The following is a 16,898-nucleotide window of genomic DNA, read 5'->3' as shown; positions in this document are numbered from 1 at the left end:
TTACTGGGCAGCCTCCCTTCTTTTTCCAGCTTTCGCCGTTCCCTTTGCCCTCAACACTACACCGCTTTAGGTAGGCTGCATTCTCACTTGCTTAACTACTAATTAAATTATCAATTGTTCTGCTTTTGCTTCTAGTCCAGCCTGCTTCAGAAAACGCAATTTGCAATTAAGGTGCCACCTCTCAATTTTGTTTTTGTTGTTGCTTGCTTTGTTGTTTCAAAAAAAATTTTTTAAGGGTGTCTACAGCTCTTACTGTATTTGAATTTTGCACACTCCAGCCTTCTGCACCAATGCCTTCCCCTTCTTATGAGTGCAAATTCCTATTAGTACTCTTGCAATATGGCCAGAGGGTGAGGCAGCTAAGCCTGGCCTCTCTAGGCCCATGTCAGCATTCATCGACTACAGATTGTTATGCCTTCCGTGAAGATAAGTCTCCTACCCTAAGACCACCTGAGTCTAACTCCAGCCTGTCACTTGTGTGGATGCCTCCATGCTTGGGTGGAGGCAGATGGGGCTAGGTCTCTTTTAATTACTCTGCGCTACAACTGGGAATGCATCTGCCATTAATTACCAATCTTGACATTTCAATTCCCTCTATTATGTTTCTCAAACTGGAGTTGAGCCCAAAGGACTGATAACCTTATAAACTCAGCTTGTTATTCTGGCTAGGCTCTTGGATCTGCTAAACATCTTTATTACACTGCATACTTGTACATTTTCATGAAGCTGTTTATACTAATTTACTGCTAATTTACCCACTCCTTATATATGTAATCTAGTGATTTCCATTTCATTGTCTAAGGAAGGGTGCGTGCACACAAAAGCTCACACTGTGAATAAAATGTTGTTGGTCTTTAAGGTGCCAATGGACTCATATTTTGTTCTCCTGATTGTTATGTTCTGTGTGGGGGGGGGAGCTTCCATTTTTTCATCTTCTCAGAATGCTGGTGGGTTCCGCCATTCAAGTCCTGGGCCCACCAAAGTAAGCGAAGCATCTTAAAATGGGAAGCAGAATAGGGTTGTCAACTCTGGGCCTGGAGATTTTTGAGATGGAGCCTTGAGAGGATAGGGACCTCAGCAGGGTACCATACCATGGAGCCCCCCCCCCATTAAAAATCACAGAATCATAGAGTTGGAAGGGGCCACACAGGCCATCTAGTCCAACCCCCTACTCAATGCAGGATCAGCCCAAAGTATCCTAAATCAGGGGTAGTCAACCTGTGGTCCTCCAGATGTCCATGGACTACAATTCCCATGAGCTCCTGCCAGCGTTTGCTGGCAGGGGCTCATGGGAATTGTAGTCCATGGACATCTGGAGGACCACAGGTTGACTACCCCTGTCCTAATGCAAGTGTTTTCTCCAGGAAAACTGATATCTGTACTCTGGAGATCATTTGTGAAAACGAGACACCTCCAGGCCCCACCTGGAGGGTGGCAGCCAAGATGCAGACAAAAAAGGTATTAAGGTCATAGCCTAGATCAGCCTTTCTCAACTTTCTTACCACAGAGAAACCCCTGAAATATTCTTCAGGCCTTGAGAATATCCAGAAGTAGCATAATTGTGCAGAACTTGGTTGGGAAGCATAGCCCGCCTGGGGTCCCTCCTCTTCCCACCCCCTCCAGGCCCATCATTGGCCGATTTGGGGAGGGGAGGTGGGTCAACATAGCCATATATATTCATATCAACCGATAAATAGTTTAATATTTTTTAAAAAAATATATTAAATTAATTAACCCCTACCCATTTGGAAAACCCTTCCAGGGCAGTCAAGAAACCCCAGAGTAAGCCTAACCTAGGTAGATGTGAGCCCCCCCCCACACACACACACTGCCCTGGCACATTTTGGAGGTGGGCATTCTTTTTTTAAACATCCAGTCTGATAAAGCATTCCGAAGAACTAAGGAACCTTGCACCAAGTGTTGTGCTACCTTGGCCTTTTATTGTTTTTTTAAAAAGCAATTTCGGGGTTTTTTTTTTGGTAACGGCTAAGAATTTGTGGTTGTTATCCTCTCCTCTCCCCTCCCCTCCCCTCCCCACCCCCACGCACGCTCTCCAATGCATGCTTAATTTTGAAGGGTAAAGGCTGCACTAATTATCAGGTTTTATGGTTAGATTTTAGCTGGCTATGCAGAGCCCTTGATTCTTTGTTGCTCAGGGAACCCACGCTGGATTGATTTCTGCAAGGCGCGGATGTAAATCAAGTAGGCACGAACATCAGACTCTACGTGCCTCTTTACATCGTTAGATTAATTATATTTGTGCAACACTTTCCTCCAAGGAAGCCGGGGCCCACCCTCCCTTCTCCAGTTTTATCCTCACAACAACACTGTAAAGGCCACTGAAGCTAGCCAAGGTTACCCCCAGAGCTTTGTAACAGAACGGGGATTTGAACTCGAGCCTCCCTGATTCTAGCTTGGCAAATCGGCTCACTACTCCACACTACCACAAATGGATACAAGGAGCAAAGCCACACTCATAAGGAAATTCACACCCTGAATGTACATCTAGATCAGGGATCCCCAACCAGGGGTCCGTGGATCCCTGGGAGTATGCAAGAGCTGTGAAGTGGCGTGGGAATTGGGTGGGGGGGGAGGTCTGGGCTGTCTTCTCAGCTCCTACTCTTCTTTCCAGCCTGCATGAGGCAGAGCCGCAATAATTGTAGTAGAGGTGGTGGGAGGGAGGACAAGGAGGGTTAGGGGAATGGGTAGTGATGTTACTTCTGGGTCGTGGCCAGGTGCATGGCCAGCTGGCATCACTTCTGGGGCCCCTTTGGGGGTCGAACAACCCGTTCACAGGGGTTGCGGCAGGGCAAGCAGCTTGGACGGGGGGGGGGGGGATACCATCCACAGAACAGCCTTGCGGGATAGATCAAGATAGAGCGCTGGTCTGTCTGGAGCAGCGGAAAAGAGCGATATTGGCATGGTGGGGCAAGAGGCAGAACTAAACTGAGACACCCCGGGGGGAAAAAAACAATTTACATACAATCATGGACAATGGGTCTTCATGCCATTGGTCAGTTTTGGTTTCATTTCTGTGAAAGAACCCTTGCTTGATCTTATAGCTGGGGGTCACCGCAACATGAGGGACTGTATTAAAGGGTTGCGGCATTAGGAAGGTTGGGAACCACTGTCCTAGATGGTCTACAGCAGGGGTAGTCAAACTGCGGCCCTCCAGATGTCCATGGACTACAATTCCCAGGAGCCCCTGCCAGCAAATGCTGGCAGGGGCTCCTGGGAATAGTAGTCCATGGACATCTGGAGGGCCGCAGTTTGACTACCCCTGGTCTACAGGCTGTGAGGAAAGCAAGTTTGGTATGCCTCTTACTAAGGGCAGCAAGGCAAATCCAGCTAGCCCAGAGGCAGGCAACCAGCGATGTGCCTATCAGACAGTGCAATCCCACCTTCAGCCTGGCAGTGCCCTCCTCCTCCTCCTTCAAAGGAGAGGGGCGGTTCAGCAGGAATGACCTCAGGTTAAAAGCTGGGACTGTGCGATTGTGCAAGTCAGTGGCTCTGCTTGATGCATGTGCTTAAGAGATGCAGTTATGGATGGGGGGGGGGGACTTTGTAAGAAGAATTCCAAGGGAGCAGGAAAGCACCAGCGCAAGGCTACACTCTTCATTCTAATTTCAAGCAATTGCTACTTTACAGGAGGGGACACCCCTGTCCTACTGGCGTCCAGCCTGCCTTTCTAAATCCTCATCTGCCTGCCGCCTCCCCACACCCACTTTTTTGTTGTAAGGGCACAGATAAGTGTTGAGGGGGAGGGGGGAGAGCATTCAGATCAAAGAAAAGACTGCCTTCCCCCGTCTTAAGTTCTCATCCCCAACTGCAAGGAAACCTAAGCGCCTTTGCTTCAATCATCTTTCGTTATCCCCCACGCCTACCAGATCTCCCTCAATGTCTAGGCTGCAAACTCCTCAAGGCAGTGAGGAGTAGAGTCTTTTTTGCTGTTATTCAGCACTGATGGGGTGCTTCAGGGATGATCTGAAGTGCCAGAAAGATCCCGCAGATGCCCTCACGGTAGGCTTCCGATTGTCAAAAGAGTGCGTTTTTTTTGAGGAGGATTAGGAAAGCCAGTTCTTCCAAGACAAGCTTTATGAGAAACCCTAGCCGCTCTGACATCTGCCCCATTTCTTTCACTACTGGCTGCAAAGCGGCAGGCCCCACTCCGAGGCATCAATGTGCCAAAAAGAGATCATTTTACCTGGCCGAGAAGCATACAAATTAAAAAGTCAAAGCTTCACAAATGCAAAACACCTTTTACGTCCCACGTGTATGCACAAAGCTGTCTTATGTGGAGTCAGGTCCTTAACCTTCCAAGGATGCTCTTTGTCTGCTGTACTTGGAATCGGCTGGGAGACCTTTCCCATCATCCACTGTCTGGTCCTTTGAACTGGAGGTGCCAGGGAGCAAGCCTGGGACCTTGCAACTACAAAACGGATGCCCTGCCACTGGGCCGCTGCCAAACCTCACCCCACCCAAAATCCAGACTCCTCTGCAGACTTCTGACCGCCAAACGGTTCCACTTGATGAAGGTACAGCAAGGAGACCTGGGAAGACTAAGCACAACAGGGCCTATTCCGCACCCATAGGATAATGCACTTTCAATGCACTTTAGAAGTAGATTTTCCTGTTCTGCACAGGAAAATCCAGCTGCCAAAGCACATTGGAAGTGCATTATCCTATGTGTGCGGAATGGGCCCAGGTCTTAGAAGCTAAGCAGAATTGATCTTGGTTAGCATTTGGATGGGAGACCTCCAAGGAAAACTAGGGGTCATGACGTGGGAGCGGCCGATGGCAAGCTACCTCCGAATGTCTCTTGCCTGGCTGCCAGACAATCCTACCATCTCCTGCCTACACGACACATGTCATTTGATAAATAAATAAAACCCAGTCGAGGGTGATCCCATCAGCTCTTGGAATCTTGGAAGGGCAACCCAAAAAAGGAATACCAAGGCTGTGATGTGGGGGTAAGCAGTGGCAAGCCAGGATCTTAGGATGCCTCAGCTACGTAACGTACATGCCATACGATAAATAAATAAATAAATCAAATAAGAGACGCTTGAGTTCTTAACATTTCTGCCTTTTTAAATCAACATTTTCTTGTAGTGAAAAGGCAAAAGCTGGATCGGATGAAGACACAATTCGGCACTGGCAGATCTACCCCATGCTGGGACAATCGTTTTTTTCCCCACCCAACTATGCTCTATATCATTGCCTGCCACCATGGGCAGCTAATCGATACAGATAATTCGGACAAACATTATGGGAGGGGGGTAGGGAGGAGAGAAGGGAGAATTCCACACGGGGTAGGCATTTTTGACTTGAATTTTGGCCATGGACCCACATCAAGCAGCACATCCAAGTTCTGCTCTTTAAAAAAGTCAGGTACACCAAGCTGAGAAGGTCTCCGAAGAATGAAAAGGGGAGCGCCTTAAAACAGCGGATTGAGCCAGACTCTTTGGCAAACCCAAATTAGTCACAGCCGTTGCTCCTGCTAATTAACAACACACAGCCTTTAGTATGACCCTCAGTCTCTGGTGGATATAAATATTAAGAAAGCTTCTGCCCTTATAAAAAGCAAGGGGGCAGAGATCTTGGGCAAAGACAGTGGCTTATAGTGGAGTGCTCTCTCACAGCCAAATTATTATGGTTTAGATCCTAAATCAGGCTTTCTTGACAGCCCTGGAAGGGTTTCCCAAATGGGTGGGAGTTAATTAATTTTTAGTATATTTTCTAAATGTGTTACGCATTTATCAGGTTGATATGACCATATATATGAGCCTCTTGTGGTGCAGGGTGGTAAGGCAGCCGACATGCTGTCTGAAGCTCTGACCATGAGGCTGGGAGTTCGATCCCAGCAGCTGGCTCAAGGTTGACTCAGCCTTCCGTCCTTCCGAGATCAGTAAAATGAGTACCCAGCTTGCTGGGGGGTAAACGGTAATGACTGGGGAAGGCACGGCAAACCATCCCATATTGAGTATGCCATGAAAACGCTAGAGGGCGTCCCCCCAAGGGTCAGACATGGGGTGCAAGGTATCCCCTTGCACAGGGGATACCTTTACCTTATCACCATATATGGTCATGTTGACCCACTCACGCCTCCCAAGATGGCCAGTGATGGGGCTGGAGAGGTGGGAAGGGGAGGGGCCCCAGGTGGGCGTGTACACAGCCATTCTGCCCAACCATATTCTGCACGACTGCGCCACTTCTGAGGTTTCGTGAAGCCTGAAGAATGTTCCAGGGGTTTCTCAACTGTTAAAATATTGAAGAAGTCTATCCTAAGCAGTGTGAAGATTCACATCACAGGAAGGCAGCCTCTGCACTTTCCTCTCCCACGGCAGAGTTGTGCCCCTGCAGGCCAGTGGCCTGAAGAACCCTGACCAGCCCTCTCTCATCAGAAGCTGAACAGTTTTGCACATAGTTAGTAAGATGGGAAACCAGGGTTGCTATGCAGAGGAAGACAAAAGGAAGCCAGTTCTGATTCTCTCTTGCTTTGAAAACCTTCAGGCCCTGAGGGCACCATCGGTCGCAGCTTGACAGCACAGAATTATAACAGGCCAGCAGGACTGAGAGAACCGTGCAGGAAGGGACCATGGCTCAGTGGTAGAGCTTCTGTTTGGCATGCAGAAGGTCCCCGGATCCATCACCAGCATCTCCAACTAAAAGCAGCAGCTTTGAATAGAATCATAGAATCATAGAGTTGGAAGGGGCCATACAGGCCATCTAGTCCAACCCCCTGCTCAAGGCAGGATCAGCCCTAAGCATTCTAAAGCATCCAAGAAAAGTGTGTATCCAACCTTTGCTTGAAGACTGCCAGTGAGGGGGAGCTCACCACTTCCTTAGGCAGCCTATTCCACTGCTGAACTACTCTGACTGTGAAAAACTTTTTCCTGATATCTAGCCTATATCGTTGTACTTGAAGTTTAAACCCATTACTGCGTGTCCTCTCCTCTGCAGCCAGCAGAAACAGCATCCTGCCCTCCTCCAAGTGACAACCTTTCAAATACTTAAAGAGGGCTATCATGTCCCCTCTCAACCTCCTTTTCTCCAGGCTGAACATTCCCAAGTCCCTCAACCTATCTTCATAGGGCTTGGTCTCTTGGCCCCAGATCATCTTCGTCGCTCTCCTCTCTACCCTTTCAATTTTATCTACGTCCTTCTTGAAGTGAGGCCTCCAGAACTGCACACAGTACTCCAGGTGTGGTCTGACCAGTGCCGTATACAATGGGACTATGACATCTTGTGATTTTGATGTGATGCCCCTGTTGATACAGCCCAAAATGGCATTTGTAGGCAACCTGAAAGATCTCTGCCTGAGGCCCCACAAAGCTGCTACCAATCTGAGTTAGGCAAGGCTGACCTTGATCACCCAGTTCTCAGACCCAGTAAAGCAGCTTCAAGTGTTCAAAATTGGGAATCTGCAAGTGGATCGGGGAAGCTGGCAAAATCTCTCTGCTCCCTCCTCCACAGGCAGAAAAAAAAAAGCCATTCCAATCAGATGACGAAAGACCAACTGAGGTTTAACTGTTGCTTCAGATACCTTAACTCTGCCCCCAAACCTAGCACACGTAACATTTTCGCTATGCAGATTTCCAAACATCACCAGCCCCATACCTTTCTAGATAAAATGGGCAACCCAAGATAGACTGGTATTTTCTAAAGAATCCAGATCCACAAGGGCCTCCCTCGCTTTGATGCCAGGGCCATCACACACATCTCCACCTGTGGCCTCCAGGATTCCTTACCATCTGTTGAATTCGGTGGAACGTTTTCCCGTGGAAACTGAAAGCCTGTTCGAACAAGACCTTGTCTTCAACCGTCCATTCATCTGGGAATGGGGTAAAGTTAGGCAGGTCCGCCAGAGATTTCTCGATGTTATGCTTGTGCCAGAAGAGCATCCCCAAAGCCTGCAGGAGGGGAAGGGTGAAGTGAGATAACAATCAATGTAAATAAAAACTGGATCTGCAATTTGAAGAGCGCATCCTTCTGCCTTCGAGTCTAGGCTGCCACAAGAAGGTCTCATTTGGGTAAAGTCACTGCAAACACTCTTTGATGCATTCATGCTATGCTGAGTATCTACCGAACTGCATTATTACTTTGGGGGGGGGGGGGAACAGAGAGAAAGAGAGCTACAGTCACTGTCACAAAAAGGTGCTCCTTTAACACAATGTTGATCAGTACTCGGGGCCCTTGTTTGAAAGGAACCATTCAGGTGGATTATAGTTCCTTCAAATGAAGAATAATGCAAACAAAATTAATTAATTAAAAAGCCCCAATGGTTGCTCTAACCTGGATGGCTCAGGTTAGCCTAATCTAACCAGACAGGGCAGAGAACGTTTCCTGTTGGCCACGGAGGCTAGAATGCACAAATACATTTAAACTATGTGTAGGTCAGTATCAGCTAGAAAGCAAGAGGGGAAATTTCACAGTCAGAGTAGTTTGGCAGCCTAAGGAGGTGCTGAGCTCCCATGCACTTGGTCTTCAAGCAGCAGCTGGATACTTATCAGGGATGCTTGAGGCTGATCCTGCATTGAGCAAAGGATCGGACTAGGTGGCCTGTATGGCCCCTTCCATCTCTATGATTCTAGACCTCAGAAACTAAATAGCGTCGGGCCTGATAAATACTTGGACGGGAGACCACCAAAGAAGTCCAAGGTTGCAATGCAGAGGCAGGCAACTGCAGGCCACCTCTGAACGTTTCCTGCCTTGAAAACCCTCTGTAGCAGGGGTAGGCAAACTGCAGCCCTCCAGCTGGCAGGGGCTCATGGGAATTGTAGTCCATGGCCATCTGGAGGGCCGCGATTTGACTACCCCTGCTACAGAGGGTCACCGCAAACCAGCTGTGACTGGATGGCACTTTCCTCCACCACCACCACCACCAGAAACAGCATTCACCAAGTAAAGATCCCCCACCAGAGGCTCCACAGGCTAAAAAGGGCTTTGGAGTGCAAAATCACCACCTTGAAATCAGCCTGGTTTTGAAGAGCGTAACTTCAATAAATGTAACAAGGGGAACAAGGAGAGCAGCTGCATTTTGCGCCAGTGGAAGCTTCCAATATGTTTTCAAGGACTGCCCCACAGAGAAAAGCATTGCACTAGTCAAGCCTGAAAGCTACAGAAGTCTAGATAGGTACAGCAAGTTTAGAATCATAGAATCATAAAATCATAGAATCATAGAGTTGGAAGGGGCCATACAGGCCATCTAGTCCAACCCGCTGCTCAACGCAGGATCAGCCCTAAGCATCCTAAAGCATCCAAGAAAAGTGTGTATCCAACCTTTGCTTGAAGACTGCCAGTGAGGGGGAGCTCACCACCTCCTTAGGCAGCCTATTCCACTGCGGAACTACTCTGACTGTCAAAAATTTTTCCTGATATCTAGCCTATATCGTTGTACTTGTAGTTTAAACTCACTACTGCGTGCCCTTTCCTCTGCAGGCAATGGGAACAGCATCCTGCCTCCTCCAAGTGGCAACCTTTCAAATACTTAAAGAGGGCTATCATCTCCCCTCTCAACCTCCTTTTCTCCAGGATGAACATTTCCAAGTCCCTCAACCTATCTTCATAGGGCTTGGTCCCTTGGCCCCAGATCATCCTTGTCGCTCTTCTCTGTACCCTTTCAATTTTATCTATGTCCTTCTTGAAATGAGGCCTCCAGAACTGATGAGGCCTCCAGAACTGAAAGCCAAGAAGGGATGAGAAGTCAAGAAGTTTAGAGAAGTCAAGAAGGGATGAGAACCTACGCATGAGGTATAAATGGAAAGACACACCCAGCCATGGCTTTCAGAATTTAAAGCTAGGTCAGGAATATCTCTCACCGGCTCTCTCATTGGGAAACCCCTCCAGCATGAGTATTCTCCACTAGCATCCACTTTCTCCTCCCCACATTCAATTCCAGCTTGTTCACTCAGCATGCATTTGACTGACACATTCAGATATTTGTTCAGGACCACAGCCAGCCACTCCTTAATGTTTGCTTAGTGAAGCACAGAACTGGGTGTCCTCAGCAAATGGAGGATAACCAAGGCCAATGCAGTGGGTTAGCCCACTCAGCAACTTCACGTAGGTATTATGGTGATGGCCTCTGTGGTAGTTTATGTAAGAGATCCTGAAGAGGTGACTCAGCAACTCCAACTGCAGACCACAGGCCATCAGCCAAAAACAAGTCAGTGGAGGGACTGCCCCTTAAGATTCCCACCTGGTATTGAAGACAATCCAGAAGAATGGAATCATTGATTGCATGGCATCAAAAGCTGGTACATGATTCAACAAAATTGGCAGAAAAGAAAAGAATGCATGCTGGCAGGGGCTCATAGGAACTGTAGTCCATGGATATCTGGAGAGTCACAGTTTGGCCAACCCTGATCTAGATGTTCCAAAAGAGCCCAACTATCTTGATACCTGAAGCAAAGCTGACAAAATTGCATTTCTCAAGTGTCAAGAGAAATTATCATCCCCCATCCTCCAGCTAAAAATATCACAGAATACACTCCTGGTGCCAGGAGAAAGTCAGCTCTGATTTTGCAATCCTATAAAGACTCTCCCTCCTTCTCCCTCCCCAGGCTCAACATTTCTCTTAACCATTCAAAATGAGACTGCTAACTTTGGCTCTGGGGTTCCCCTCCTCTCTCGTTCCCACTTGGCTATGAAAAAAAAAAGGAAAGGAAAGAAAAATGTCTTTTTGTTGGCACAAAGTTTTCACTTCAAAACCTGCCGCCGCTCCATGTCTGTGAATGAACGCATCACCCCCACTGCTTGTTCCACAAGTCATTACGCTCTCGTTGCTTAACATCTAGGGAGTTTTCCTTTTTGGAATTCCCTTAATTATGACTCACTGCAAGAAGAATCTGAAGACATAATGGTAGTTTTTCAAGCCTCCCAGTGGGGGGGGGGGGTTGCCTCCCAGAACCATAGAATAATAAAAGCTTAAACAGTGCGCTCTTCTACTTTCAGCATTTTCAAGGGGGTAAGTCTTTACTGTTCTGATGGGCCATTAATTTCAAGCCTTGCGCTTCTCCAAAAGCACCCCGTTTTCATTAAACTGAGAATCGGACGTACAGGGAGCACAAAGACGCCGCCAAGAGTTACCTGAGGCGGTGTTCCTGTCACAGGCATGCCTGGTAATTTCCATTCCCCTGAGGAGAATCTTAAAAGCAAAGGGGTTGTTCCCTTTTCTGACTGACATCTACTGAAGTTTCTAGGTTAGTTAATGTTTCGTCACATAGGTGGAGGGGCTCTCTCAGGATTACCGGTTGAGGCCTACTTAAGGTGGGGGGATGAACCTATTTACTCATCCAGAACATTCTGAAAACCGCAAGGAGTTCAGGGCTGGCTACGTGGGCCTCCGTTCCTCATTTTATCATGAGAACACGATGATGTAGGTTAGGCTTAGGAAAGGCTGCCTTGGTGGTTGTAGGTGGGGGCAGAAAGAGAGGTATGTGTTTTGTAAATAAATAGTCATAAATACTGATCTCCCGAAGGTTGGACCATAAGGAAGGCCTAGCATCGTAGAGGCTTTTGAACTCTGGTGCTGGAGAAGACTCTTGCGAGTCCCTTGGACTGCAAGGCGAACAAACCGGTCAGTCCTAGAGGAGATCAGCCCTGACTGCTCCTTAGAAGGCCAGATCCTGAAGATGAAACTCAGATACTTTGGCCACCTCATGAGAAGGAAGGACTCCCTGGAGAAGAGCCTAATGCCGGGAGCGATCGAGGGCAAAAGAAGAAGGGGACGACAGAGAATGAGGTGGCTGGATGGAGTCCCTGAAGCAGTCGGTGCAAACTTAAATGGACTCCGGGGAATGGTAGAAGACAGGAAGGCCTGGAGGATCATTGTCCATGGGGTCGCGATGGGTCAGACACGACTTCGCAACTAACAACAACAACCGATCTCCCAGTGAACTTTTGTGGCAGAACAGGGATTTGAAAGGTCTCACAGATACTAGACTGGAGGAGCAGATATACACCATGGTCTCAAGGTTCAGTAACAAGCTGCTAGAGGCAGTATTGGTAGTGCGTGCTTGGTTGGCCATTTAGTAAAACCACAACGCTTGCTTGCTTGGGCTGCAGGAGGCGGAGGTAGCCACAAAATGGGTCCTGCACCTTACCTTCAAGTTGCACAATGAAGATCTCTATATTGTGATTTCCGCTGCCAAAACATTCTTAAAAATCTGCACAATCAGAAAAGGCCCATGTTGCCCTGACCACTTTCTGAAAATACCTGAGAGGGGCCAGAAAAGGTTTTGGTAGGCACCATGGCACCCACAGCCACTATACTGGATATCCCTAGTGGGATTCCTCACAACTACCATTCACCTGCCATTTCTGTTATGTGAATTGCTTCCTCAAGCTCTAAATGGCTACGAGAACTTTCTCATTGATAACCATAAGAGATCTGTGCTTGTTTTGTACTAATCCACTGTACTGAACAATTTTGCTGTGTATTTGATCTTGCAATGGTCTATGGCAGGGGTAGTCAAACTGTGGCCCTCTAGATGTCCATGGACTATAATTCCCATGAGCCCCTGCCAGCGAATGCTGGCAGGGGCTCATGGGAATTGTAGTCCATGGACATCTGGAGGGCCGCAGTTTGACTACCCCTGGTCTATGGCCTAGTGCAATACAGTTTGATTTTGACCATGAGAACTTGCTCTCCTGAATTCCCCAAATACTAAAAGAAGAGAGACTGGGATGTATAGAAGTGACACACCTCTATGATGCATTTTTTTAACCCCCAAGTAGTTTTGTTACCTGCTCCATGTTGTAGCCGTGCTTCTCTTTAGCAATGGCGATGTATTCGTCCACTGCGGGGAAAAGAAAAGACAATTTGAAGATTAGGTCTTGAATGAAATCTAAACAAGCCATTTCCTTCCTGTGATTAAGACCACGTCAATTTCGGTTTTGCTGGGCATGGAATAGACACTGCGGTACATGACCTGAACGATGGAGAGGAACTCATGCGCTCAGGAAATTATTTCACAGGGTGACACCTCAGAACTGACTGAAAGGCTTGGCCACGAGACAAGCTTTTGGCAGGTGAGAAATGCTGAGGCTCAGTGGTAGCACTGAAGTTCTGAAGATCAGTTCTTGGCACGTCCACCCGAAGGAGCTAACAAGAATTGGAAATAACCCTATCTTGGAGGGCCACTGCCAGTCAGAGCAAACAATACCATGTTCAGTAGACCCTTGGTCTGCCTCAACAGGAGGCAATTTTGCATTTTCACATACTTCCTTACAACAATGCATCTCTCATCTGCCCCTTTACATATATAAATTGGCTCAGTAGAAGCTAGCTTTCTAAAAAATTCAATGTTTCATTCTCTGTGACCTGTGGTATTGCTGTAACTTATTCCAAAGTATCAAAATCGAGAGAGAAATGCATTTGGATTTTGTCTTGCAGGTGATGAAGGAGAAAGGGCCAACAATGTCTCTCCGTGGACACACAACATATCTCCAAGCGGGAAGAAACATCGATAATTTTAGTTCCGTGTTAAACTGAACCCTGATGCCTGAAAAGGGGGGCGGGAGGAGGGATCCAATTCAGTCCAGATTGTATAATCTCATCGTTGCAACTGTTCCGATAATGACATTCCTGAAAGTTTAAGAAGGATATTTTCCAGCTAGCTTGATGGCACTACCCATCAAAAGGCACTAGATCATGGACATGATCCAGAAAAGCCAAAGAAGGGTAGGTGGAGAAGCAGCCCCCTCCCACATTTTCGGTACCTTCTTTCCAATCTCAATATATTTATGCTGCATATAGTTACTGACCAAGTATCTGCTGATCCTTCTCTATGTCTTGCAAAAGATGACTAGACCGAGTAAAAACAAGTGTCTTCATGACAGAGAGCTGTGAACATGTCTTGTGTGATCAGCTGACACAAGCCCAATCAGCACCGGGGAAGCGGTCACTCCACACACATGAAGTTGCTTACTGCTACTTGGGAGGAGCCCTGGCTCAGAGGTAGAGCCTCTGCTTTGCTTGCAGAAGGTTCCAGGTTCAATCCCCACCATCTCCAGTTAAAAGATTTGGCAGCAGGCGGTGTGAAAAGATCTCAGCCTGAGACCTTGGAGATCTGCTGCAAGTCTGAGTAGACAAGACTGACTCTGATTCAGCGTAAGGTAGTTTCATTTATTCATGTGTCCTGTTCTATCTGGATCATGCTGACGGGCAATGGCTCTCCAGGGTCTCAACCAGTGGTCTTTCAGTTCACCTGATGTCTGAACTTTTTAGCTAAAGATGTGGGGAACTGAACCTGGGACCTTCTGCATGTAAAACGGTTAATCGGTCACTGAGGGCCGCCCCTGCATCCCACACATGAGAAAGCCCCTAGCTGGTACCATTTTCCTGTTTACGGCTACAAGATCGGTAGACCAAACTGCCATCAGGCTAGGCTGCATTCTTAAGTATATCCAAATTGTTGACCACCCTGCAGAATTAGACTTTTCCATTAATTTTGGTCTGAATGGCCATAAATAAATATTGATTGATTGATTAGACTTTTCAATCTTATCATACGTGCCATCTTGATGGCTGGCCAAGGCCCGGAAAAGCTTGGCCCTCAGTTTACTTTAAACACCATTTTCTCTTCCATTCATTCGTCCGCTTCATTCTCCACCACGAATAAAGAATCTAGTATGTATTGGCAGGCCTTGACCTGACTTGCCCGATCTTGTCGGATGTCGGAAGCTAAGCGGAGTCGGCCTTGGTCGCTATTTGGAAGGCAGGCCACAAAATAATACCAGGGTCGTGACAAAGAGGCAAAGCACCTCTGAAAGACTCTTACCTTAAAAACCCTACAGAGTCACCATTCTCTGACGAAGCAAAAAAATTTGTATTGGCAAACCAAGTCCTTCCCCCCCCCCCACACACACACACAGAGCTACGATTAAATGCCTTTTAGTGTGAAGCCAAGCTCACCCTCCAGATAGTATTTTAACCATTTTCGCCATCTCCAAAGATCTATAAAGGAAAAGGGATTGAAAAGTTCTCTTATAAATTAGGCTCTTAATGTCCTAATGTCTGCAGCAATTAAAGTCAGGGGTTTTACTGTCCATTAAGAGCCTTCTCAGAGCTTTCGGCATAAGAGCATAGAAGCGATTTGGAAGGGGGGGGGGGACAGAGACTTCTCTTTGAATAGGAAGTTTAAGAGGTACTCGATTGACTCTGGGCTGAACCCCGAGTCAAAATAATTACCAATCGCAGCTGCACGGAGCGGCCATTGCGACGTGCACAGGGGAAGGGACCAGAGGAGCGACAAATCAGCTTTGCGAAAGGGAGAGGCGCATACCCAGGAGGAGAGTGGGGGCCGTGATAGATTGTTTCATTACCTTGAGAAATTATTGATAGCGGAGGAGACCGTTCCAAGGAGCCTGCTTGACATTCCATGCGCAAGCGCCAACCTACGCGGCTTTGTGGCTTACTGTATTTAGGTGGCATAAATAAAATGAAAACCTGAGCTTCAATCATCTCCCTTTTTGAAATGGAAGCCAAGGCAGGTCTGTCTTAACGCACTTGCCCCAGGGTCCCACGCGCATAGGGGCCCCATGCAAATCTATGTGAACGGACAGGCTATGTTGATTAATCTTTGCTGGACTGCATGCTCTTTTTAACGTTTTAAGCAGTGATTTTGCTGGAGGTATCAATAAATATAATTTTAATTTTAATGTTAATTAATCTAGACAGCATCCTAAAAAGCAGAGACATCACCCTGCCAACAAAAGTGCGTTTAGTCAAGGCTATGGTATTCCCAGTTGCAATGTATGGCTGCGAAAGTTGGACCATAAGGAAGGCCGAGCGTCAAAGAATTGAAGCTTTTGAACTCTGGTGCTGGAGAAGACTCTTGCGAGTCCCTTGGACTGCAAGGCGAACAAACCGGTCAGTCCTAGAGGAGATCAGTCCTGACTGCTCTTTAGAAGGCCAGATCCTGAAGATGAAACTCAAATACTTTGGCCACCTCATGAGAAGGAAGGACTCCCTGGAGAAGAGCCTAATGCTGGGAGCGATCGAGGGCAAAAGAAGAAGGGGACGACAGAGAATGAGGTGGCTGGATGGAGTCAGTGAAGCAGTCAGTGCAAACTTAAATGGACTCCGGGAAATGGTAGAGGGAAATGGTAAAGGCCTGGAGGATCATTGTCCCATGGGGTTGCAATGGATCGGACACGACTTTGCAACTAACAACAACAAATTTTATTGGTAACTTTTTGTTCCTGTGACTGGTTGTGTCGGTGGGGCCCCAGTGCTCTGACTTGCCCCGGACCCTGGGTGGAGGGGGCATGGAATCATGGAACCATGGAAACACACACCTTGCAATATGTGAAGGCATGTTTTATTTTTGCACGGTCAGAAGTTAGCATTCATATATGCACTTCCCTCCACTACCTGTAGTGTGTGATCACACAGCCCAGTCAGGACTGCACCACATGGCTTTCGCAGGTTTTCGGCTGGTTCACACACCATCCCAATTCACAGAGCTTTGGCTGTTTCCAGACCACAGGTTGAGGCTATATTGTTAACCCTGTCTAGCAAAATCAATCCCCCAAAATTGTGAGCCGCAAAGAAGCTGAGTTCACCCACCCACACAGACCTCTGCTTAGTCATTTGCGGCATACTGACAGCCAGAAGGGGTCACAGGAGTCTTGCAGGCGAGTTTATGAAAGTTTCTAGCCTGCCATGTGAGAACTTGAAGTTTCTCTAATTCCAGAATATAGAAAAACACAGGTCTATCAGAAAAGAGAGGGAAAGAAAGAGACGGCAGGAGTCAGCAGTTCTAGGCTTACAAAATTAAAAAAGGCCAGGGATTCTCTTGAACTTTTTACTATGATGCTTTGTGCTATAGAAGTACTATGTCAGGGGTAGTCAAACTGCGGCCCTCCAGATGTCCATGGACTACAATTCCCAG

The 16,898-nt window shown here is 47.4% G+C and overlaps 1 protein-coding gene across 1 annotated transcript in view; it reads right to left on the bottom strand.

Moving 5' to 3' along the window:
* Positions 1–16,898, bottom strand: part of RCOR1 (REST corepressor 1) — a 164,288-nt gene that overhangs the window by 41,571 nt on the left and 105,819 nt on the right. The window contains 2 exon segments of the mRNA XM_077323738.1: positions 7,749–7,910; positions 12,748–12,800. Coding sequence (XP_077179853.1) covers positions 7,749–7,910; positions 12,748–12,800 — 215 coding nt within the window.

The sequence above is a fragment of the Paroedura picta genome, chromosome 2 (genome assembly GCF_049243985.1).
Source record: "Paroedura picta isolate Pp20150507F chromosome 2, Ppicta_v3.0, whole genome shotgun sequence".
Classification (NCBI taxonomy): Eukaryota; Metazoa; Chordata; class Lepidosauria; order Squamata; family Gekkonidae; genus Paroedura; species Paroedura picta.
Note: the sequence above shows the minus strand (reverse complement) of the source record. Positions and strands in the feature narration are given on the sequence as shown.